General features: G+C 38.7%; 1 protein-coding gene across 1 annotated transcript in view; it reads right to left on the bottom strand.

Annotated features, from left to right (window-relative positions):
* Positions 1–24,547, bottom strand: part of PIGK (phosphatidylinositol glycan anchor biosynthesis class K) — a 71,091-nt gene that overhangs the window by 20,804 nt on the left and 25,740 nt on the right. The window contains exon 10 of the mRNA XM_074597588.1: positions 2,332–2,407. Coding sequence (XP_074453689.1) covers positions 2,332–2,407 — 76 coding nt within the window. The remainder of the gene's footprint in view (positions 1–2,331; positions 2,408–24,547) is intronic.

The following is a 24,547-nucleotide window of genomic DNA, read 5'->3' as shown; positions in this document are numbered from 1 at the left end:
TCAGAAATGATCCATTACCCTCTTTGCAGAGTTAATTCACCCGGACACCGGAGCAGAGTATGCTTAGCTGATTACAGCTCCTCGAGGCTCAAAAAGGGAATTACAACCGTACAAAACCGGGGCATGATGCCTGACTCCCTGACGCAATACCTAAACAACGGTCATTTTATTCTGTTTCTCTACATCCAAGACATTTGCAGTTCCGCTGGGTTTGCTTTGCTGCCTTGTGTGGACCACAGCTCTATACTACCGGTAAATTTGTTACAGCAAACAGATAAGAGTACATAAAAAACAAATCTTTGCCTTTCCACAGCGCAATATTCTATTGCAGTATAACACACAGTAGCCAAATGAACCCTCTGTGGTTATTACCCACCTAATGTTGTAAAAATATTACTATGACATTTCGTTTGGTCGACCATCTTAAAGGTTAATTCTGTTTCCTATTTGAGATTTTCCTCTAGGTGAGCCATTCCGTGCAGTTTCTATTTACTGATGCCAAACAACCCCCAAACTGTTTCAGTGCTCACTCTCACTGTTAAGAACATATTGACTGGCTGCCTGCTCTGCTGTTTAATTCATTTATGCTGAGAGTCAGGCATGAAGACAGAATTTTAAATGTGACATTTGCAGGCTGTTGGGTCATTTGAAGCTCTGACAACACCAGGGAGTTCCTGACATACAAACTGGTCCTGATTTCCAATCTTCCGTGTTCTGAACACATCAGAGATTCTTCCCCGAGGTACAGATTTCAGCCAAAAGTTTGAAAATCCCTTGTGTTTACATCTTGCAGAAAAGACCTGTACACTTTAAAATTTTAAAATAAAGCTTATCTTTCCTTTAAGGTAAAATCAGCACTGCCTGCAGTGTGCGACTCGACTGCTTAAAAACACGGATTGACAATGGTATTCAGAAAGATCTACAATAATAATTAATACTAATAGGATTTTATAAGCAACTTCGATATTTAGTGCACTTTTATTTGTTCCTGTTGATCTTTAAGCATTCAAAACCAGCGCAGTCTGAAACCACAGCTTTATCTCACATTGTCTATCTGGCTATTGCTCCCCTGACCAACATCAAGTCCCACTTTTCAAGTTGGAAGCCTTCCTTATCTCAAGGCAGTGAATGGACTGTACCATTGTCTCCCATGATGAACTGTCATTATCTTCCCCAACTTTCAGGTCAATCTTTCAGAGTACACCTAACCTGAAAGATTCCATACTGCCAAGGTACCATCAGGAAAACAGCAATCTGACCTATTCATTCTTGACTATAGTTACCTGTCCCTGAAGCAGGACTCACATCTACTAAGTTAAAAAATAATAATTTTTTGTGAGAAAATACCAAATGAATGCAACAGAGTAGGTCTTTTTGATTTCTTTAAAGCATCACCAAGAAGGGAGACGCTACGTCTCAATACCCATGTTTTACAGTATATCACAAGTTTTAGGTACGTTATTTGGCTATGAGTCTTTCCACAAAATAGGCAGAGCTAACGGCAAAGAATGAGAAGACACGTGAATGCAGGTTGGGCATCTAATCTACCAGCAGGATGGTCTGAGAATTAGACCTTGAACTTTGAGAAAAGAGTAAGAAGGGAGTACAGAATTTTCTGCACAGAAAAGATCTTCCTCTTCCTTGCCATAAATTGGAGAAAAACCAGACAACACGTTATAATAAAAACTGTAGCCGGCTATTCAATCCCAGCTCAGCTGTCCACATCATCCCTCATTTGGTTACCTAAATCAACGGAAGAGCATTGATTTTAAATAAAGACACAGTTAGAAGGCACAATCTGGGCAAAATCTCAATCTCTGTTTTTATTGTGCAAAACAAAAAGCAAACAAAAGCCCCTGTGCAAAGCAGAAAGTCTGATGACAGTGCTATGGTTAGAAATGGAAATAGTATTAACACCTCATTCAGAGCTGTATTAGGAGGGGAGATTGTTTTCCCTACTCAACTTGTCATGACAATTATTCCAAAACAGTGATTCTATACTTTGGCTGCTTTTTCAGGAAGGAGAATATAATTTAGGTCAAGAAGCAAATAAAAAGAAATTAATGGATTTTTTTTCTTTTACATCAGCAGACACACAACAATTTTAACAGCAACCTCTGAAGTGTCAACTGTTTCATACAGCACGCATCCTGTCATTGCCATGTTCAAAATAAGGCTTTTATAATTTAATCGTTGTCATCTGAACAAGAGCATGCTGTTTTTACATACTTCCAGCATGAGCACATTGATTCTATATGACCTAGAAAAGCAGTTTAAATATTACAGATGCTGTTTATTCTCAAAGAAAATCCTTAAAATAGAAAGACATACCTGGTGTATTATCTGAGCTACAGGAAGCTGTTCAGCATATTTTAGTGGCTCTGTTGCCAACTCATCCTTTGGAAGCCTGGGAAGAAATGAAATTAACATTTATCAAAGTTAGTACAATGTTTACCAAGTTAAATTACTGAAATTTAAGATTTTCAGGTATGTTACCTTTAAATGTGTGGTATCTGGGAGATTATTTTGCTTAAGATGAAGAAAAAGCATATTTTAAGACCTTAATTAAAAATATTTCTTACAAAGTTGGGTGAAAGAATAAACTTATAGTAAACAGAAGTGTGTGTGTAACATTGTGGATATTATTCTCTGACCAAAGCACATAAACCACAAATTTAGCAGCAGAAACCTAAGAAAACTTTCAAATTTAGTTCTAGATGAACAAAGTGCTGGTGAAAGCTGGATTGAAATCCCCACAGGAGAAAAGGCTTACGGCTTTAACAGAGCAGATTCAGCCTGTTAACAATACAAGCTTCTTCACTCAATCCTGCCAACATAATTCAAATATGACCATCTCAAAAGGGAGGAGGGATTATTCACTGTTTCCCTTTTTTGCTGCAAGTGCACATCAGTGTTCAGCTGTGGTAGAAGTTCAACACCAGAAACATTTGTGCGTTTGCCAGCACAGAACTGTGTGCTACTGGTTTCAAATAAGTGAAAGAACTAGCATGAACAAAAAGAGAAGAATACTTCACAAAGAAAATGCATCATAACCCTTTAAACTTCGAATAAACTGCAGTTGCAACTGAAAATTCAGAATCCATAAGCAGTCTCTTAAAAGAATATTTAAATTATAGTAAATTAATATGAAAGCATGTTTTAAACCCTTCAACCATACTGCTTTCTTCTACTGGAATGACACAGCATGTGCTACATTTTCAAAGTATCATTCAAGGTTTTCATCAGTCATTCCTCAATCTTTCTGAAGAGTTCTGAATATAGGAATTTGAGTAATATGACACAAAATGAAGGGGGAAAAAAGATCCCTACGAAACCAACGCCTTTCTATAAAGTTAAAGCAGAATTACTTTCAGACAAAACTGTGGCCAAGACATTATTTTCCAGGTTCAAATTACCACCTTATACCCATTCGAGTAAAAAATGATACATGCTTGCTGAGTTAATTTACCTGCAGACTGGCTGCCAGGTGAGAGCCAGAAACGACAGGCTCAGACTCTGCACTGGGAGTCAACAGGCTGTGGTAAAAGAGAGGACAATAAATGCACATCTCTCCCCTTTTCCGTTTCTGAATTTATCTTGTGGTCTGTAATGCTTTTAAGCTCCAAATAAGAGCCTGAATACCCAGAAATCTGTAATGAACAGAGTATGAGGAAGTATAAAAGTCTTACTGTATTAGAAATTTAAAAGCAGAGAACAAAAGAAACATGGCAATATTTCAAAGATCATAGTGACAGCCGGTCTAGAACTGCTTAATGTGCTTAAGAAAAATTAAGTAAGCAAGCTCTGAACTACTGAAGCTGGTCTACTGCTCATTTACTCATAGAGTTTTTAGAGGTTTTGGACTATTATGGCAACAATGAATTTGTACTGACAAGATGAAATACACTGCTGTTATAGGCCAACGCAACCATCAGAGCTTGAAGTGGGCTCCGCAACTCCACTGTGGTGTGCAGAAGGAACCTTTCCACTCATTTCCTTTATACTTTCTATCATTTGCGGAGCCCTAACTGGCAAACATACTGCTGCCTATTTAGCTACCCACAGGGTGCGTGAATTTGAGATGACTTCTGTTCTACTGGGAGCCTGTTAGCTGACATAACACCTTGATTTATGGATACCAGCTACGTAAGCCCATTTCTTACCCACAGTTCTAGATATGAAACCACTATACACAGAACAAAATATTCATCAATATCTTGAACACTTATTTCTACAGTCTTTACAGGGACATTGCAAATCTGGGGAAAAAAAAAAAACCAAAAACAAAACCCACCAGTATCTCAAGTCCCAAAATTAAATACTTGAAGATGCAAGTAACAGCTACAATTACTACAAACTGAATGTTAGCAGGGGAAAAAAAAAAAAGACTTGTCTGTTCTATCAAGGTTTTTGTACATTTGGCAATGTTTTACGTCTAGACAAAGTCAGCAATCCCTTGCATATTCAAACACCTTCCTTGTCAATTACGGAAAAAAAGACCTTTCTTCAAATGTCAAAGGATTTAAAAAAAGAGAAAAACTATCAAGATGATTTTAAGCCGTAGGAAGCTTTACTAAAAAAAAAAGCGAAGGGAGGATAGTATAAACATGTATTTTAAAGTAATTAGATTTAAACCGAACATTGGTTGATAGGAGCCTTGTAACATCAAGAAAGAGTATTTTTTTGTTTTACCTAAATTTACTTTCTGAAAAAAACACAATTGAACTACACTACATTTTATAGATATATACATTATAAGATATAGATTATATAGGTGCACATTATATACATACATACATGTGTCTACCTATATGTACACACACTATAATAAGTATACACGCACGCAGGTATTTTGGAAGTAAAGTTCAGAAATGTTCTCTCAAAATTTTTGCTTAAATGCCATGAACTTCTTGTCTATGTACTCAGTGATGTACTAGCTGTCAAGTCTACAAAAGAGAGTTTTGATTCTTCTCTCCTGCAGATAAGCCGCCTCAACTGGATGAGCATGTATCTCAATCTTTTTTATTAAACTGCATAAATTAAAGCATGGAAGCTCAAAACTCTTGACGAAAAAGCTGCATGAAATATTGCCCAACTATATCCTCTACCTGGAGCAAGTCATTAACTTGAGCTAGCGGGTATGATAAAGCAGTGTATCAATAAACTTAAGGCATTTGAGCCTACTAAATAAAGTGCAAGAATAACTCGCAGTAAATGATCTTTGCAAATTTGACAATAATAGTGTAGTCTTCATTATTATGATACTGCAGTGCTACCATCTAAAGCCATCGCATGCCATTTTATCAAGTGAAAGAACATACCACCTCCTCCTAGTACCATTTACTCAAATCCGCCTAACAAAAATTAACTGTGAGAAAGATACGCAAATTATTGAGCAAAGCTAAAACACAGAATCATAGAATCTTCATGATTGGAAAGGACCTTTGAGATCACCGAGTCCAACCATACACACACGAAAAAAACCCCTGCAATCTCTGACACTAGAGCATGCCCTGAAGTGCCAAATCTACATGTTTCTTAAACACCTCTAGGGATGGTGACTCAACCACCCCCCTAGGCAGGCTGTTCCAGTGCCTGACCACTCTTTCAGTAAAGTAATTCTTCCTAATATCTAATCTAAACCTCCCCTGCCGCAACTTCAGACCATTTCCTCTGGTCCTGTCACTATTCACCTGGGAGAAGAGGCCAACACCCACCTCTCTACACCCTCCTTTCAGGGAGTTGTAGAGGGCAATGAGGTCTCCCCTCAGCCTCCTCTTCTCCAAGCTAAACATGCCCAGCTCCCTCAGCCTCTCCTCATATGACTTGGTCTCCAGACCCCTCACCAGCCTGGTAGCTCTCCTCTGGACACGCTCCAGCACTTCAATGTCCCTGGGCAGAGGGGCCCAGAACTGAACACAGCACTCGAGGTGAGGCCTCACCAGTGCTGAGTACAGAGGCACCATCACTTCACTGCTCCTGCTGGCCACGCTATTCCTGATACAAGCCAGAATGCTGTTGGCCTTCTCGGCCACCTGGACACACTGCTGGCTCATGTGAAACTGGCCGTCCACCAGCACCCCCAGGTCCTTTTCTGCTGGGCAGCTTTCCAGCCACTCTTCCCCAAGCCTGTAGCGTTGCTTGGGGTTGTTGTGACCAAAATGCAGGACCTGGCACTTGGCCTTATTAAACGTCATACAGTTGGCCTTGGCCCATCGATCCAGCCTGTCCAGGTCCCTCTGTAGAGCCTTCCTACCCTCCAGCAGATCAACTCTCCCACCTAGTTTGGTGTCATCAGCAAACATACTGAGGGTGCACTCAATCCCCTCATCCAGATCATTGATAAAGATATTAAACAAAACTGGCCCCAAAACTGAGCAAACATCAGCAAGTTCTTATTGACCATGACTGATTTTTTTTTCCTAAATTCATAAGCATATATATAGCTTCACAAAGGTTTTCCTAAGCGCTTTGTTCCCAGCTCTTTTATCTTCTTTGATCAACTACCGGAATATTTCAACACATATTTTGCTAGGGTTATTCTCATCCACTTCTACTTACGGTTCTTACCAAGAGTCAGATCTGAACTGTTATTATATTCACTGTTCATAGCTATTTACACAGTAGAAAATTAAAAGCATCTAATACTAGTGATATTCTTTTTAGCTAAAAAAGGGAATTACCCCTAGGAGTTATGCTGCATTTTAAACAAAATAGGTAAAACTTTTGTGAGAAAAACCCCACATTTTTTGCGTGATTTATCTATTTAATTTTCCTATCAAGTGATGATACCTGTGACAGAAATTGAACTTTATGACAGAGGTACCTTCCAGGTCTCAATTTTCAAGTACTTATATACAGTCAATTTGGAAAATGCTTCAAAGTGCTTCAAAATACCCAGCATGCAAAGTTCTACCAGTGTAACTATATTAGTTAGCAATACCACTTTCAGTATTTGTTTTACCAGATATAAGCAACATAAACTCCTTTGAAGACAATTACATTACTATGAAGGCTCCATGGATCCTGTTTTCATTTCTCAGAGCAAGTACTAGTTTCCTGGTCTAAACATGTGTGTAACAGGCATAAAGCAGCTTCCTGTAAACTTCTTTCTGCTTCTTTTGTCTTACCAACAAAACCTTTTGTGCAGTCATTTTTTCTAACAAAGGTGAAAACTGGATGATGCAACAAGAAATTGCTATCCTACAAGCAGCACAGGGGATGAAACACTGCATACAAAAGGTTTCTATGAAACAGCATCCACCATGAAAGCTCTGAGAACAGGAGCCAAGTCAAGGCTTGTCTGTCCTGAGAAAAGGCGAGAAACAACTATTGGAGCTAAAATCAAGTGGGCACACAGGTTATATTTTAAATAGTCTTTTAAATAAGAACAGAGGCAGCTCGCTGCCACTAAGATCAAGCAACATGATGTAGCTCACAACTACATGGCCGACTTTTCTCCTCCAAAGTGGGGGCTGCACCCAGAACTGGCTACTCCTGGCACATGTTATGCCCTGAACCATGTGCAAACATCGTCCAGGAAAGCGCTAGCTGGAATGAGCCAAAATAGTATCAGGGACCTCGCTAACAATTAAACATCACATATGACTGCAAGACAGTACATCAGCCTGTCTAATATACAAGCACAGAAGCAGCCTCCTATTCTGTCTTCAAGAAAATTACATTGATTAGCTTGGTCACTTTTGCAAGCGGATCAAAGAAAAGCCACAATTGGGGAAGTCTGTACCAAGGAAAATGAAACTTGCTGCAAAACTGCTACTTCGTTTTACACTAGCCCCAAGATTAGTAGCCCACTAACATTGGACCTCCTAGACTGGCAGAATTACCTGAAAAAGGCAATCCTCTTCTAAAAAGTGTAGGAATAGGAAGATCATGAGTAGAGAGGAGAAAAAGGTCAACACAGAAGAGCATGTTCTACTTCCTCCTCTTTTGCAAGGTGGGGGAAGAGAATAGGTCAGGAGAAAGAACATCTCCATCTCCACCATCCTGACCTTGCCTCTCCCTTTCACAAAGGGACACAAGTAAATTGGTTACTACTGTCCTTCCAGAGATAATTTCCAGATGCCTGCGGTAGCATTCACTTTCGCTCAAAACCGTCTGTCAGGGAAAAAAACAAAATAAAAAAAAAAAAAAAATCTGTTGATGGAATTTGTGCTCAAATCACATGTGGCAATTTGAGGCTCTAATTTCACAAAATTAGTTGGCCTCACTATTTAGTTCCTTTATACTTAAACCTTTACAAAATTAAGGGCTAATTTGTTGTAATACAGATTTCGTATGTTTAATTTCTTTCAAAACAGTTCTATTACAAAAAAAAACAAAAGTAATTTTTCATGAATTAATTTCCCAGTAAGAAATGGTCCTTTCTGTCTCAATTGAGCATGACAGCAGAGCACTGCCAGCAGTGCCAAAGCAAGCTAACGCAGTGGCATATCAGCATATACGGCATCACGCCTGACAGCTGGTAACGCAAAGCATAAGGAGATCTTGATTTTCAGGGAGAAGACTAGTGAGAAACATAAAATCAGAAGAGAAGTGGGAAGCAGTAAGAGATAGCTGAAGAGGAGGATCTTGAAAAATTCAATTTAAAAGTTATTTTTATACTGCCACTGTGACTGCTCTTAGATGAAGGAAAGTAAGCATGAAACAGAAACTGTGGAAAGCGAATCTAAATCCAGTAAAATGTGTCAAGATATTTAGTGAAAAATCTTATTTGTTATTTATATTTGCATGCTCGCTCTTATGGGAAAAATCCTGAGAGAGTCAACATGTGCTAAAGAAAAATAAATCCCTACCATCAAGATGTGGAATATTTTGCCACAAGTGCTAATCCAGCCTACGGTCTGCTACACAGAATAGCTGCAGTCGCTTTAGGGCAGAGATACATTTTATCTCATGCAGGTATCACAAAAATACAGCAAAAAAAATAGCAACATGTGATCACTAACGGGTTTGCTTATGGCAGAAATGGGCTGTTAAGACACTTCCAAGAGAGAGAGAAGTCTAGATAACAGGGCAAGTCATAAAACCTCGCTCTCCAGGCAAATATAAACATTCACTAATCATATGAGGCAAAAGGACTAAGGCCAGTATTTCTTCCTTCCTATACAGTCTCTAGATTTGATGGTTTGGACAGCTGACACATACTGTCATGCACATGAACCCTGCGTAGGTAACGCTGCACATCTTTGAAACTACTGTTCCTTGACGATAAGTCCTAACATATAACCACCTCTTGTGGAAACCATACAAAACTGAAGTCAGAGTATGAACAGGGTAAAGAAGAGGGTATCAGAGACAAAAATGCATTATGGAAAAAGGGGTTTCGGGATTACCTTCTTTATTTGCCATAGGTGTACACGACTCTCACTGCTCCTAAAGTGCTACCTGGTTTCTTTGACACATAACTGCTGAATAGTATGAATGAAAATACTGGAACAGATTGTCCCCGTGCTAGAAGTGACTCAAAATCAGAAATTCTGCAACTGATTAGGCAGTTGGTATGTGACCAAAGGATGCAAGTAACACACCAGTGCCCTAAATCAGACACTCTAGACTGAAAGACTGAAATTATTAATCTAAACCTGTGTATAGCACTGATAGCTTTACTGACTGTAAATACATGAACACGCTTGCATCTGGCAATAAAAAAAAACCAAAATACCAGAGCTTTATGCACCACATCAGAAAAAGTTATTAGGTTTCCTATTAAAGAGAGGCTGAAATGGGCTATGTCGGGTTTGAGTGAATAGTTTTTAGATTGGCCATTGAGAAATTTATCTACCATATCCATACTACAGAATATTAAGAGTTAGACCTTGGATTAACGCCAGGTACTTGATCTATCTGCTAAATCCTAACTTCACACATATTTAAGAATAGGCTATGTTTAAACAACAGAAGCACTAATGTACATGGAAAATGACAGTGCTTGAAAAGATGAAATGATGGTTAACTCTGCTCTTCCCCAAAAAGTGTGCTAATCAATCTTTTTCTTATCTTTTTAAGGGAATCCGAGATTTGCCTAAAAGCGTGTTCATCACATGGACAGTGATAAAGAAGAGAAGCAAACCCTTGAGAGCAAAATCATTTCAAGAACAATGTCTCGTTCATGGCATCAGTTTCTTCAGTTAAAGGGTCAACACAAGTCTTTTGACTACTTAAGAAAGCATTCAGTGTATGCATTGTTGCTGCAACCTTTGCTCAGCTGAGTGTGGATGTCGCCCTCTAAAAACCTGATATACCTAATAACGTAAACAACTTCATTTGCTCCCATAGTACTGAGCTTTGGTAAGCTGGACAGCTGGCAGTTTACCTTGGGCGACCTTGCAGGACTGTCTAGCAGAATGCTAATGTGCATCTTTTGCAGTTCATTGCTGTGGAGTCTGAAAGTCATGTCTTTGAACGGATAAGCAATTAGTGCATATTCAAAGATGAGAAGGGGAGGGAGCTATGTCTACAGTGGAAATGTGCAGGTATTTCACAAGTACAGCCAAGCACACCAAGATTCTTTGGTCCGGGAATGCTGTGACCTCCACTTCATGATGCTTGCAGAACCTAGCAGGTGGCATACTATCAAAGACGGCTTAAAAAGAAGATTGCATAAAAATGAACAATACAATATGGAGATAAAGGAAAAAAATAAACTGAAGGCAAAAATGATCTTTGATGCAATGAGAAACTAAATCAATGTTAGACACAATCAGATTTACAATTATCTGAAGAAGGAAGCTACTGACTTGCATTGAAAAGAAAAAATATTTTACTTCAGTGTGCTGACCTTTACAGAGAGATATTCCTGTAGAATAAAGCAGCAAAGCATCTTTTGGTTTAGAAACACAAAATACTTTCTGTAATCTATTAATCTCTTTTCAAATAAATGTGAAAGATTTTGACCCAAACTAGTTGCACAGACTTACTCCTGGGGTTTAAAAAATACCTTAAGTCTCCGAATGCACAGTGACTTCTGTTGAACCTGATCGTAAACAGGTCTGCTGGTGGTCCCAGAGTCTGCCAGACACATTGAGTTATTTGCTGCTTCATAAGCTGGATAAAACTAGACTGTAACGAAGGTTTCCTCTGCCTTTCTGTGATGCACACATAATTTCTTATCTAAAGAATTTCAAGTGATTAACCTTTGTCAAACCACATTCTTAACCATCCCAAGACTCTAAAAAGAGGTTAACAGAAGTCTATAGTGTGTTTCAACATAGCTTGACCAATGTCGCTTCTCTGCTCTTTTCTAGTCAATGACTTTTGTCAAAATATGTTTAGTCGCTGAAGGGACTCTCTGTTCTTCTTGCTCCTATTTTTGTACTTAGGCAAGACACAGGAAAGGAATTAAAAAGAATATTAGCTTAAGTAAGCAGAACTGACTTTCCTGGTACTGGAAAACACATGACCTGTAGGGCTTCATTTTGTTATCTCAAATATTCCACATTTTAGGTAAATTAGAAAATCTCTTTTGAATTAATTTGAACTTCAACATGATGACGCTGCTGAAGCACAAAATGCTAATCAAAAATTGGAGATAAAAAGACCAGCTAAGTCTCTCCTCTATCATCGAAAATCACCATTTGAGTCCACAGCTAAAAGTAGGTACTCATTGCCTAATGTTAATTCATTCCTACAGTAGGCAGGCGTTTGGAGGGGGGAGAGGGAGGGGGAGGGAGGAGAGAACAAGCGTCTCCATCAAATTTCCCAAACTCAGGGCATGTTTACACAGACAACTCCAGCAATATCAGAGGAGCTTCTACTGATGGTCCAAACCAGTCAGAAAAGAACATTGCCCACCTAGCTGAGCAAACATTCGATCCAGTTTGAAGTACGCATGTGCTGTATCTAGTAACCGAGGCTGCAAACTTCCCCCTTGGACCCAGTCCCTCCTAATTGCATGGGAAAGTGTTTAAAAGAGCGGTTAAAAAACAACAAAAACACACAGGTTATTATCACTCTATGACTAGTAGTTTGGAAACCTGTGACTGCATTTCAGAGAAACCTCAAACAAAAAAAAACCAAACCCTCCCCTGCCACCACATCACACACACAGTTTAAATACTACTCCCAGTACATATTAGAATTATACTTTCAGCTGGATAAAGCAAGCTTGTTCATTTTTCATAACTGAAAGTTTATCAGCAATGCCCAACCTTTGTGTAGACCAATTCAACACCACCTGCCAGTGCACATAAAGTCAGAAAAATCAGCAGGAAGACATTTTTAAAACAAAGAATTAACACGGGAATGTGCCAGGATAGCAAATCCATTATTTAGTGGCCACAATTAGTCTGTATAGCAAAGTTCATATTTTGTTTAATACCACTGTTCCTTCCTGCGTGTGTTCAAATTAAGCAGTGTATCTGCATTTGTTTATATTGTCACACTTTTTCAACAAGCACCTTCTAAAAAACCCAGTAATACACACATTTTAAGTCCCAATATGGGACTATGGTACATATTTCTATTTTTTCAGTTCATAAGTCACGTAATGTACCATCCAGCTGTAATTTCTCATGAGACTGCTTAGTTCAGTACAAGAATCCGTCAAAGCAGCAGTGGCAACGTCTGTTCTCTGCCCAACACCATACTCAGACCTTCTACCTTACACCCTCCATTTCAAGCTTCCTACTTTACTTTTTTGCCCCTTTACTTCAATTAATCGATGTAGGTAACTACACAGAATTACAGAAATGTTGTCTGTAAGGGACTTTCAGATATCATCCAGTTCAACCTCCCAACACTAGATCAGGTCAGCCATGGCTTTGCCTAGCTGAGTCTTCGAAACCTCCACAACCTCTCTGTGTAACATGTTCTACTGTTTCTTTACCCTCTCTGCAAAAACATTTCTCCTAATATACAACCTGAATTTCCCAAGCCACAACCTTCAGCCAATATCCCTTGTTATCAAAAGAAGAGTTTACCGTAACAATCTCCATAACTGCATTTCAAACAGCTGCAGCCTGCTATTACATTTCCCATCTTCTCAAGGCTAAGCAAGCCAACTTCATCCAACTTAAGAGCACACCTCATAAGTTGTGTGCTCTAGTCCCTGACCATCTTGGCAACCCCTCTCCACTGTCTCAGCATCTTTTCTTGAAGGGGAAGGCCAGACACAGGACTTCAGGTGGGTCTTCACTAGCATCAAAAAGAAATAGCAACAATATTGTTTAATCTGCTAATCATATTCCTCCTCGTGTAGCTCAGTAGGCAGTTTGCCTTATTGATGATGACGGCACTCTGTTGGTTGGTATTCAACCTGGTGTCCATCACCACCTCCAGATCCTTACAGCAGGGCTTCTAATCAGCCTGCCAGCTACCAGCCCCCACTAATATGAAGTAACAAGAAAAGACACCAATTGAACTTCTTTCCACAAGCGTATAAAAGAGCATATATTGGTACCAATAATAGAACCAGGTTTTCTTGAAAGAAACATGCTATACACCGGGCACTTCAAAAGTTAATCATTACAGTTCTGGGCTTTTGAGAAATGGTTTACTTTGCAATCAAGTTTCCCCTGACCACTAGATATTGCATTTGATCTTTTTGGATACAACATGATCAGTAACACATTTCCATAAAGCAGACAACCAAGACACACCAAGAACTCCGAAACACTATACTGCTTTCCCTTCTTTCCCCAGTACTGTTTCTCCCAGTAGTCGACTCTAAGAGTGGCCATGGCCGACAGAACTGAGTAGCATTCCAATCAGCTAGCAGTAAATGCTTTAGATCTCCTGTCAACGCGTGTACCGAGGTAACATTATATTGGCTAAGGACATTAAGAGGGCTTTTCTTCACAGAAAGCTGCACAGAATGTATGCAGCTCTTAAGCTTTTTTACCAGTCTTATGTTCTGGACCATGATTTTCTGTTATTCATAGATGACTTGTGCACTTTTTTGTCTGGATTCTGGTTTTGTTTGTTCTTGTTAATGGCAAATGAAACCTCAAGTTCAGATACAAACACTTAGCTAAGTTATAGTCTCTGAGGCCAAGGTACTGCAGGTTACTGAGTCTGCTGATGTTGAACAATGAATCTATTAATGTTGACCCTGTAAAGCAGTCATCCTTTTTCTTCATATTGGTATTTTATGGTCTGCCTTTCTGTTCTCACTTATTTCATAGTATTAGGTCCAGAAAGGACTCCTCTCCTGTTCCACCACAGATCACTGCATAATAACGAGAGTGCCCTATATTTACTTCAGTGACTTTACAAACTTTACAGCCTTTAAGCCTGGATGATTTTAGTGGTCTGTTCCTAGGCACACAAGCAGCAGCAGCGAGTCATCCTTTTCCGGAGTCAACTACACAGCACACCACTTGCCAATCCCCCAACAGGCACACAAACTTGGGAACTCCCCTGCCTAGCCAGGCAAGCCACTAGGTCTGAGGTCTGTGGGACAGAGAGAGGGACACTATCTCCTTCCGCTCCAATGCTGTAGTAGCTCCAGCATCTGCCAGCTATACATGCACAAGACATATGCCTGGATTTGCAAGCTATTCCTGGTTGCAAAGCCAAACAGTAGGCTGGACAAGCCAGATTTCTAATGTTCCAAGGTGATTTCTAATACAAATACTTGACAAGAAATCCGGTATTTCAGACACCTGCCAAGTCCAGATTTCTGATTACCTCACCCTCCTCCTGCTGGGAAGGGACAGATGCAGTAGCTCATGCAGCAGCTCAGAGCATGCCACAAGCTTTCAGCTCCCTTTCTCTCTGCAGTCTCCAAGGGACAAGGCTAAAGCAGGAACAGAAGCAGCTCTGAGGGCTACAGGCATGTCCTTCCTCATCCTTCCTTCTCAGTTACCTTAAATTCTCTGTAGTGTTTTATTTGTCTTACTGCAAGAGTAAAGAGGTAAAACCATTTAATACGAAAAAGCTTTTTTACAGAAGTCTCAGTTTATTTCCATACTTACATTGATATGAATTCTGCAATATCTTAATCATCAACATGGTAAATGCTAAGCAATGTTTAAGCAATCATCAAAGATCATCTTTATAATGTAATGAAGCAAAAGCTACTTCTATGAAATATTAAGTTCCTAAAAAATTTAGTACATTTTTCAAGAACACCTACACGGGTTGGACCTTGCCCACAGTAAAAATACTTTAGGAGTTAGTAGAATTATTATGCTAACAAAGGAGTCTAGCAAAGACTGATATTAAATACCTATTTTTGAAAATGGGACTTTAACTTTTAAAATTAAGCCTTCAGTATTTAGTCAGAACATGCCCAAACTTAAGTTTACCATAACTTTCCAAGACTGTCTTATGGCAGTAGAGTATATACATTACATAGTTAATCTGGTTTTACTTTCCAAAACCAAAACACAGCCAAAAAATATCCACTTCACTGTTCTGTCAGAGGACTGTTCATGTTATTTATTTTTTTAAAACAAATGTAAGGGTTTACATAAATACGATATGCAATTTTAACTAAGAACAAAGCCCTAATATTATTAACCTGACCTCAGTCTTTATCTCATTCCAGTGGTAGGTTCCTCCACTATTTTAAGAGTCATTTCCTGCAAATGTTTACAATCTATGGAACATTGTATCAGTAAGTGTGATACAATCTGATACATTATCAGTAGATACTACCAGCAAGAGACTGTGTAAAGCAGAAAACATCACGCCGCTGATCTGTCACTCAGCTTTTAGAACTTCAGGCTCTCAATACACCCCGCGTAAAAGAACAAAATCTCCAACCCTGCTAAGATCCTTCACAATCCTATATATAAAAATATACATGTCTCTGTGTGTGTATAAACATAGACATTAAAGGCAACTATGAAACTAAGGCAAGAATTAAAAGTTTCTTGGTTCACGTAGTACAGATAACGAGGCCAGATTTCTCTTTCACCACCCGCCTATGGAATAACTGCTACAGAAGCAACACGACTCCAGCTGCACAGTAATATGCCCAAGGGAAAAAAAATCCAAAGTGAGGGAAGCACAAAGACATGCAATAGCCAAAAGATTGTTTCTTTCTACAAAATTTTGCACGCTACATACTATGAAATAAAGTCTAGTAAAGAGTTTACATTCTGTCCTGCACCTTTTAACTTCCTATTTTAAATGTTTTGTGGAAAACAAACTTGACTTCTAAATTTTCTCTCAGGCTTTCACGAATGTTCAACATATCTGTAATCAAAACTGTTCGAGTACTTTGAACGTCAGCACTGCGGTGGCAGGTGTGCATCTTGCGCATGTTCATTGCTCAGCTACAGCGGATCCTCATTCACCACTGGGACTCAAACACCCATTGCAACGTAAGCAACCAAAACAACAGGCATCGATTTGTTTTTCAGCAAAAATATACATACTATGAAGCCCTTCTACTTCCATCATCATTAAATTCTACTCTGGTTTTGGAATTAATGATAACCAAAAGTGTATGATGGCAATTGAGTACACCGGTCCTCTACCCAAGGAAACTAAGGAAAAAAAAAAAAACAACCAAAACATATTTTCTTTCTGCATTTTAAGTCTAAATACCTCTGCAGCAATTTTTCTGTGTCTACCCTATAGAGGCTATACATTCTAACAAAATCTTACTGTAAAACTCAGAGTATGTGTTGAGTATGTATTTGTGGCTAGTATATGTATTCTTTATGGCTGCTGGTCAATTGAGATTTCACGGGCACAGGCTTTTTATACTTTAATGTCTCCCTACCTTATTTCCTAAGAAAACCCCCACCAGAATAAACAAACACCAAACCAAAAACCTGCTTCTGCTGCATTTGTCAAGACTGGGATGAATGCGGCAAACACACCCATCTCCACCGATGAATATGTAAGTCACTTTGAAATGAAAAATTTCCATTTCAGTAAATATACTGCACTGTAAAGTACTGAACTTTCACTAGAGAGCTGCTTAGTGACTGCAGTTATCGTCTTATTACAGAATCCTGGACTGAAACTTGATAATACAGCATTTACTGATGCACTGTATTCACTGAGAGAGAAAGGCCTGAAAGACAGAGTGGGGCAGACAGCAATAAGAAGAACCCCTGCTATCTCAAGCTGACTGCTAAGCAGCCGACAGCATTTTCACTGCAGCACTCGCCCTTCAGCACAGGCAGGGGTTTCCTCAGTATCACGGCAGAACCACGGTGCCGTCGCCTCCTCAGAAGAGCTGGCAGCCTGGGGTCCACTGGGAAGCCATACAAACTGTGGTGAAACGTGGTTTATGACAAACGGCAATGCGGATGGCTCCCCATAAGTGGAAGACCCCGGGAATTTCTACTTATCTCAAGAATGTGGATTTTTTTTGTTATTCAAATACTTTTGCTACTGACCTTATGGCTATAAAAAGATGTTGACCAACTATCAGCCAGTGCATCTTTAGTAAAACCACCATTACACAAGAGGTCTTTTCAATTGGGAGGAGGAAAAGAAAAAACAGTTTAAAAATGAGCTATTAAGAGATTACATAGGCTGAATTCAAGACAATGGTATAGCCAGTGCAATTCAAACAGATAATGTTATATTACAATCACCTCTAGGAGTACAATGAAGGTGTTTCCAGGTTTGGGGTTTTGTTTTGTGGTTTTCTGGGTTGGTTTTTTTGTTTCCTTTTTTGTTGTTGTTCTGGGTTTTTTTAACACAAAACGAAATAGAACCACTAATCTATTAGACATCCTACATTAACCCTTACAGACCAACCACATAGATTATATTTCAAAAATTATTTTCTACTGGAACCTTATTCATTCCACTTCTATCAGAACAGTAAATTGACAGTACACTATTTAACTTACTGTTTGAAAGCTATTTTTCTCATAAACAAACAGTTTCAATTGTATGTACACAATACTGTGGTAAAGGTAAGCAAATCCAAAGTGAAACTGGCAGAGGGTAAACCACAACAAGAGGGATCCTGAGAAAGAATGCTCCAAGCAGACGCTAAGTCTGAAAATGCCTCAGTACGGCCCTAGGAAGGCTATTACTTCACAGCAGCCACTTCTGATAGCACAGCGAAACACAGTGGAAGTCCTCCGCTACTTCCTCTCTGAGCCACCACCCTGGCTACAAATAAAGTATGGCGACACCAGCCTACACGATAAGAAAGGCAGATATCCAAGTCTATGTCAAAACCAGAGTGCACTTTCTTGTATGTGGGAAGAGCAGCCTACGACAGAGTTAAATGTTACATTTTAATTCCTGTTGCACATAACCACAAATGAAAAAGACAAGACTGTATTTTAATTTCATGAAAGACACTCTTTCCCCAAGTATTTGTATGTAAGAGAAGTATTTTGCAAAGAGATTTATTTGCTTGCACCACCTAGTGGGGCTTAGTTTAATCTACCAAAATAATCAGAGCTCAGTCGTGTTCCTACCTTGTGACATTAGTGACAGACCGCATTTTCTCACAACATGATTAATATTTCAGGCCTGCACGACCCACTAACAGCACTACGCTTCTAAGTTTCCACACATCTATAAAAAAAAAGCACAAAAAAATTTGCTAGAAAACTACCTATTTTGCTTGGAACTTAATAGAGATGTTTTAGAAAACTGTTTCACAATGTGATGTTTATGAGTTTCTAATTTGAAGTACACATCATCAATACCTTGTCAGAGCATACCATACATAATCTCAACAGTTTTAGCAGATTGTGTTCCGTGGTAACAAGGCCACACACTGAGATCCGGAAGATTTCTACAGGACTTTTGGATCAAACCCCTGGCAGAGGCAGGGGCATGGCGCAAAGGGCTCTGTCTGCAGGAGAGAGGGCTCGTCAGGGGCAACATCCACCTGTGATAAAGTCCAACTGCAGCAGGAACGAGCATCATCTGGATTCACAGGAAGACTTTGGGGAATAATGCAAAACTTTTTTTACCCTTCTACAAACTTCTGTATGAGAGAAGAGGAAAACTTTTTAATTTCACAGTGGTTTATAAAATAAACAAAATCTATTTATTCAGAAACAATGCTTTTTTCCAGAAGAAACAGATGCTAGTAACAACTGCAGTGACATATATGCAAAGCCCCAGGCTATGACACTGTCTAGGACAGTTAAGTACTATCTACTATTATATGATGAGAATCAAACAACATCAGAGGATAACTGTGCCGCAACCAAGCGGACATCAACACAGTCCTTTGAAAAGAAGGCAAGAAGTGAGTCAGACTGTATTTTAGAAAAAGGATAAAGTGGTTTTTGATTCCCTTTCTGTACTGAAACTTTCAGATTGTTTAGGTTGTCCCTCATACAAAGCACTCTTTCAGGACATTACAGTGCATTTTTCATAGTTTTTGTATTTGCTTAAGGTTCCAACATGGGCCGTTTTGCTCTGTGAGGTCTGAGATCAAATTTAAGACTTAATAGCTGCATAGGAATTAGAAAAGAAACGATGCTTGCAATTTATTCCCATGTACATTTGATGTTCACCCACATAAAATCTAATTCTGTGCAACTGTGAAGCAATATATAGGCAAAACGCTAGACTTCATACCCAATATCAGATCACTGCAGAATGCCGACTCCATTCAAAAAGACAAAAAAAGACCCCAAAAAAGTAGCAATGCTCAGCCTTTAAATTAATCACCGATCTCAGAACATAGGTTCAGACGGTTCAGACACAAAGGCCCAGGCAACCGACTGTACACGTAATTTTACATAAACTTGCTATGTACGGGCAACTCGCACCCCTAAATGTACCAACAGTGATCTTCCTTGCAATTTTGATGTCCAAAAATTTTATAACTGCCTTTGCCACTCCTGTACTAAAGGGAGTGCTGTGCGGTTGCTTGACCCAACGAACCATCCCATGAAGAACTCGCAGTATTCCCACTGTGAAACCATGTTTAAATCATGAAAGACATTTTCAGAGCCTATTTTACCACACAGGTTAAGACTGCAGTTACTCAAAAAACTATCTGCAAAGAATAAAATAAGAAAAAAAAAAACAACCCACCCACAAACTCATAAAACTTTCACCCATTTTTCAACAAATTCACGAAAGTATCTCCTTAATAGGGTCTAACGGACTCCCACACTAAAACTTCTTTATTAATAGCGGTCCTTATTTTTATTCTAAAGATAATCTGCTGCTTATCAGGAATTGCTAAGTGATAAAAGCTGAGTATTAATCATATTTGCCTTAAAAATTCATTTTTGTTTTTTAATGCTTTATGAATGGCCCTCGTATTTTCTGTTACATTTCTCCTCTTTCTACTTAGCTTCTGTCTAAAGCACTGGTGGTTGCTATGGTAACTTTGGCTTTTTTCCCCCACTGTTCATGCAGGTTTTCATCAAAACCAATGACTTTTTTTAATCTTATCTGCTCTATAACAATAGTTCCTTGACTAAGGTGCTATATACTGTACCAGATGAGAATCCTGGTATTTCACAGTAGTAGCTGGAAAAATGATAAGTTTTGCTAAATTCTGAAAACTAGCAATTGAAGTGGGACTTTTTAGGGGTTTTGTTTGTTTGCTTTTTAAATGTCCAAGTACATTTCTTTCTTGCTTTTAATCTGAATATTATCCAGGTAAAATATACTACTTAAGACACCAGTAAATGTAAGATAAAGCAATTTTTAAAAACAGCAATGCTTAAGGAACAGAAGACCTTGTGTGGTAACTTTTTTTTGAAAGAAAACGAATCACTTGTTTCACGTAGACTAAGCAGGACACCACTAAACAAAATGAGAAGTGACTTATTTTATGCCCTACCACTGCAGATTAACATCAGTTCAAATCTCCCTGTCACAGAAAAAATACTTGTGGTCACATTAATAAAATATTTCTTAAGATTAGCACATAGTCTGTTACCAAGTTGGTCTATAACCTACAGGAAACAAACTGCATATGCCAACAAACAGACGAAGTATGTGCAAAGGCTTGCGCCACTTCCGAACACTCTTCACTGAGATCCTATTTTAAATCTATTTTTTCCAGAGTACTTAAGTTTAGCATAAATTCTTCAATGCATATTTGTTCTTGAAGCTTTGCTTTGCCTTGAACTAATGCAAAGGAGATGCTCTCTTGGTATTTTCTACAGGACAATGTCATATTTGTCTGCTCCAGACAGGAAACACCTCTCATGAGTACTTACCACCTTACTCACGAAAAGTAACTCAAACACAGGGATTCAGTCAGACCGAGCTGATTAAACAATTACGCAAAACCCATCCAACATACAGGACAGAGCATTAAAAACATAAATCCACACCAAACTATTAGGAACAAACAGATTAACTACTTCGCTCGCTAAATTAGGTCCAAAAGTAGCATTCCCGGACTAAAGTTTTACTCGAATATGGTTACCTGGGTCTGGCCCCTAACTTTACTCTGTAACGTAAACAGGCAGGGCCGTGCTGGAGACAGTTTAGTTGGGTTCAGTAGAATAGGCTACTGAAACTACCTCTGGTAAAATTAATTCACCTTTAATACTGTCTTCCTCTGAAGCAATATCAATAATATGAGCAAAAAACAGAAAGGCTTTACAAACAAAGAAAATTATTATTTCATAGAATTCAACCCTGAGATTGATTTTGCATTAGTTTGTTTGGGGATGGGTTGCATTCAATATCCATTTGCCTCAACAATAATAATTCACCTTTTTGTCATGTATTATGAATATGGAAGTTTTCTTTAATTTCAGGTTTTATAATCAGAAACACATTATGTGTATTGACTTGGGTAGACAACTAACATGTATATTGCTGTTATATCTGACTATATTGATTTCCTGATTCCCTCCTATCCTATTATTTTTTTCTGATTCAGTTTGAAAAGAAGCATACCTAAAAATTACTCTTTTATTTTACAAGGACAATTACCAGTGAGAAAAAATAATCTACAATTTCCTTCACTTCAGCAATTTTTTCTTTTCAAATTCCTTGTGAAGTTAGCTTTATTGTATAATTATTCCTTTGTACAATTTTGATTACAATTAGCAAAATTATCTAACTTCTAGATGAGCACAGTAGGCACAAAATGCATTAATATATTAATTACTCCCTGCTTCAATTTATATTACACTAGCTTTACTGAGACTGCAGTTTGTTACCATGTGTAGGTTGCATATTCATTTGGCACATTAAAAGACGGTGGGATTCCCTCAGTAGGTGGGATTTCCTTTCTAAGGATAACTATATCAGCCATAGTTTCTGCAGCTTTCTCTTGTATCCCTCTTACATCTCTCACAGCCAGATATATGTAACAGACACATAGCGATTAGGCCTGTTCCATAGCTGCATTTTATGATACAATCACTGACACGTAAAATGAGCTTCCCTCTTCCTCCCCACCTTTTTTCCCCCAGTCTCAATGTGTCTTGTAAAAGACTTCATTTTACATCCCGTGAAAGTGCAAAGAAACACTTAGAAACCAGTAAGAAACAATTATCTAAGATATCTAAAAACTCCACTAAGTACCTCTTGGGTGATATACTACCATAAAGAAATTCCATGTCACACTACTAATCACTATTATTCTAAGGCATCTCTTGCATCTATTATTACCAGCCATAAAACTCACATATGTGTACACAAAATTCAATACAGTGATATAATGATAATCTTTTAAAACCTGCACTGTAATTTTAAATGCTTTATATTTAGTATTAGCTGAATTTAAGAACAGTCATCATTTGGCACATAATTACCAAATGACTCATGTATACTCTTCTCATGGTGTTAAAGAAATAATTATGTTTGCATAAAACCCTGATAGTGTGATACAATAAGAATTTTGTGACCGGTAATGGAAGCGCTCTGTTTGCAGAACATGTACACCACCAGTGCATTTCTTTTCCCACACTCCATCACCAAACTGGAACCACGTCCTGCTCCATAAGTTTTTAACAGCCACCAGTGCTGCTGGACGCACCCCCAAGAATGGCAACTGGGAAAGCTGTTTTCATGGTGCTGCTTAGATGTTTGCTTGTTAGTAACTGAACAGATAAACACACATCACTTTAACTACAACAATTATTGCTATAAAATATTTAGAGCGACCACTAACATAAACCACCTTTTAATCTATGGCATGAAAATTCTTCCTGCCACAGCTAGCATAATACTTTCTCCTGTCCTTCCTAAATTACTTTATAAACCCACAGATTAATATGCAGTCTCATATTTTTCAATAGTGCCATTAGATTCACAAACCACATAGAAATATTCTGTTTTAAGGACAATTTTCCATCTAACCACATTTTTTGTGCACATACACAGTTTCCAGTTTTAAAACATTACAGCAGAGTGCAGATTTATCTATTTTACAGATACACCATATATTTTTATGGACACATTTGTAAAAAATCCTAAGCACCTAATAAGATAGAAGTCAGCTCAGAATATTTTGTAATAAAGTACCTATTAGTAAAACCTGTATCAGAGGGAAACCACACACAAAGGAAAAAGGAACTAGGGCACTCTATTTGACAGCTAAGGAAGAAACAGAGGTTACGTCCTATATGGCTGAGATTTAGAGCAGTTTCACTTAGTGGCTGTTCTGCTCCAATTCCCCAGATAAAATTTAGACCTACAGCAAGCAGTCTTCATTCCTATTTTATTCTAGCGGGAAGTCATGGTTCAGACTCTTAAGTAACCAATAGAAAAAAAAAATACTAGTCAGTGGGGAACTATGAAGCTTAAATATTATGTTACAGTTAAATTGAGACAAACCTTACAGTAACTACAGGGTTCATTATATTCTCACAAACTAAAATGAGTCATAAATTGCTAAATATGTAGAGGTGTAACTTTTGTCCTACTATTTCAAACAGAAAAGTATTACTGAGATTTTAGAGCAGCTGAAACATGCCTATGGCAACATGTCTCGCTTGCAGGTAACACAGGACCAGAAATCATCCAGGAATACGAGTAACCGTTTCTGATTTTTATCTCATTTGAATTATTTAATACAATAATAATACTATATGCACTACCCCACCTGTCAAATCTAAACAGCTACTGTGGAACTACAGAAAAAACATACTCTCATCTCCTTGTTTCACAGAGTTTACACTTAAGTAATCTTTCCAATTGCATAGAAAATCTAACCATTCCTATCCTTCAGAGCGCCATGCTGCTCAGGAGGAAATTCAGATGTATAATCTCCAAGCCAGATTTGTCCCTAGTTTAGGAAAGCTTCTGCCAGCAGAACCTTCGCCCTGGACTGCAGTTCCAGGAAGGCAGCCATAGGGAAAACATATTGGCACCAAGCAGCCTCAGCCCTCCTGTCCTTCTAAGAGCCCATATGGGGTCCACACAAACTGGAAAGCAAGTCCTGCTGTCCAGGAGGATGCCTTCCGCCGCTCTGGCCAGCGCGTCCTCGCCACAGATTAACTCTGCCCCCTCCACGATGGAGGGCCCTCAGTGAGGAGCACAAAGACCATCTGTTCCCTCCTGGCAGTTAATCTCCCTCCCCGCGAGGGCAGCAGGCTCTGCCACGCCAGCAGAGTACAAGTTAAATAGCCTAACAAACAACCTGGGACCAGCTACAGTATGGACATGTAATGTGGGATATGCGTTTGAGCACCTTACTCTGATAGCCAATTTGGCT

The sequence above is a fragment of the Larus michahellis genome, chromosome 8 (genome assembly GCF_964199755.1).
Source record: "Larus michahellis chromosome 8, bLarMic1.1, whole genome shotgun sequence".
Taxonomy (NCBI): Eukaryota; Metazoa; Chordata; class Aves; order Charadriiformes; family Laridae; genus Larus; species Larus michahellis.
This window is presented reverse-complemented; position numbering and strand designations above follow the sequence as displayed.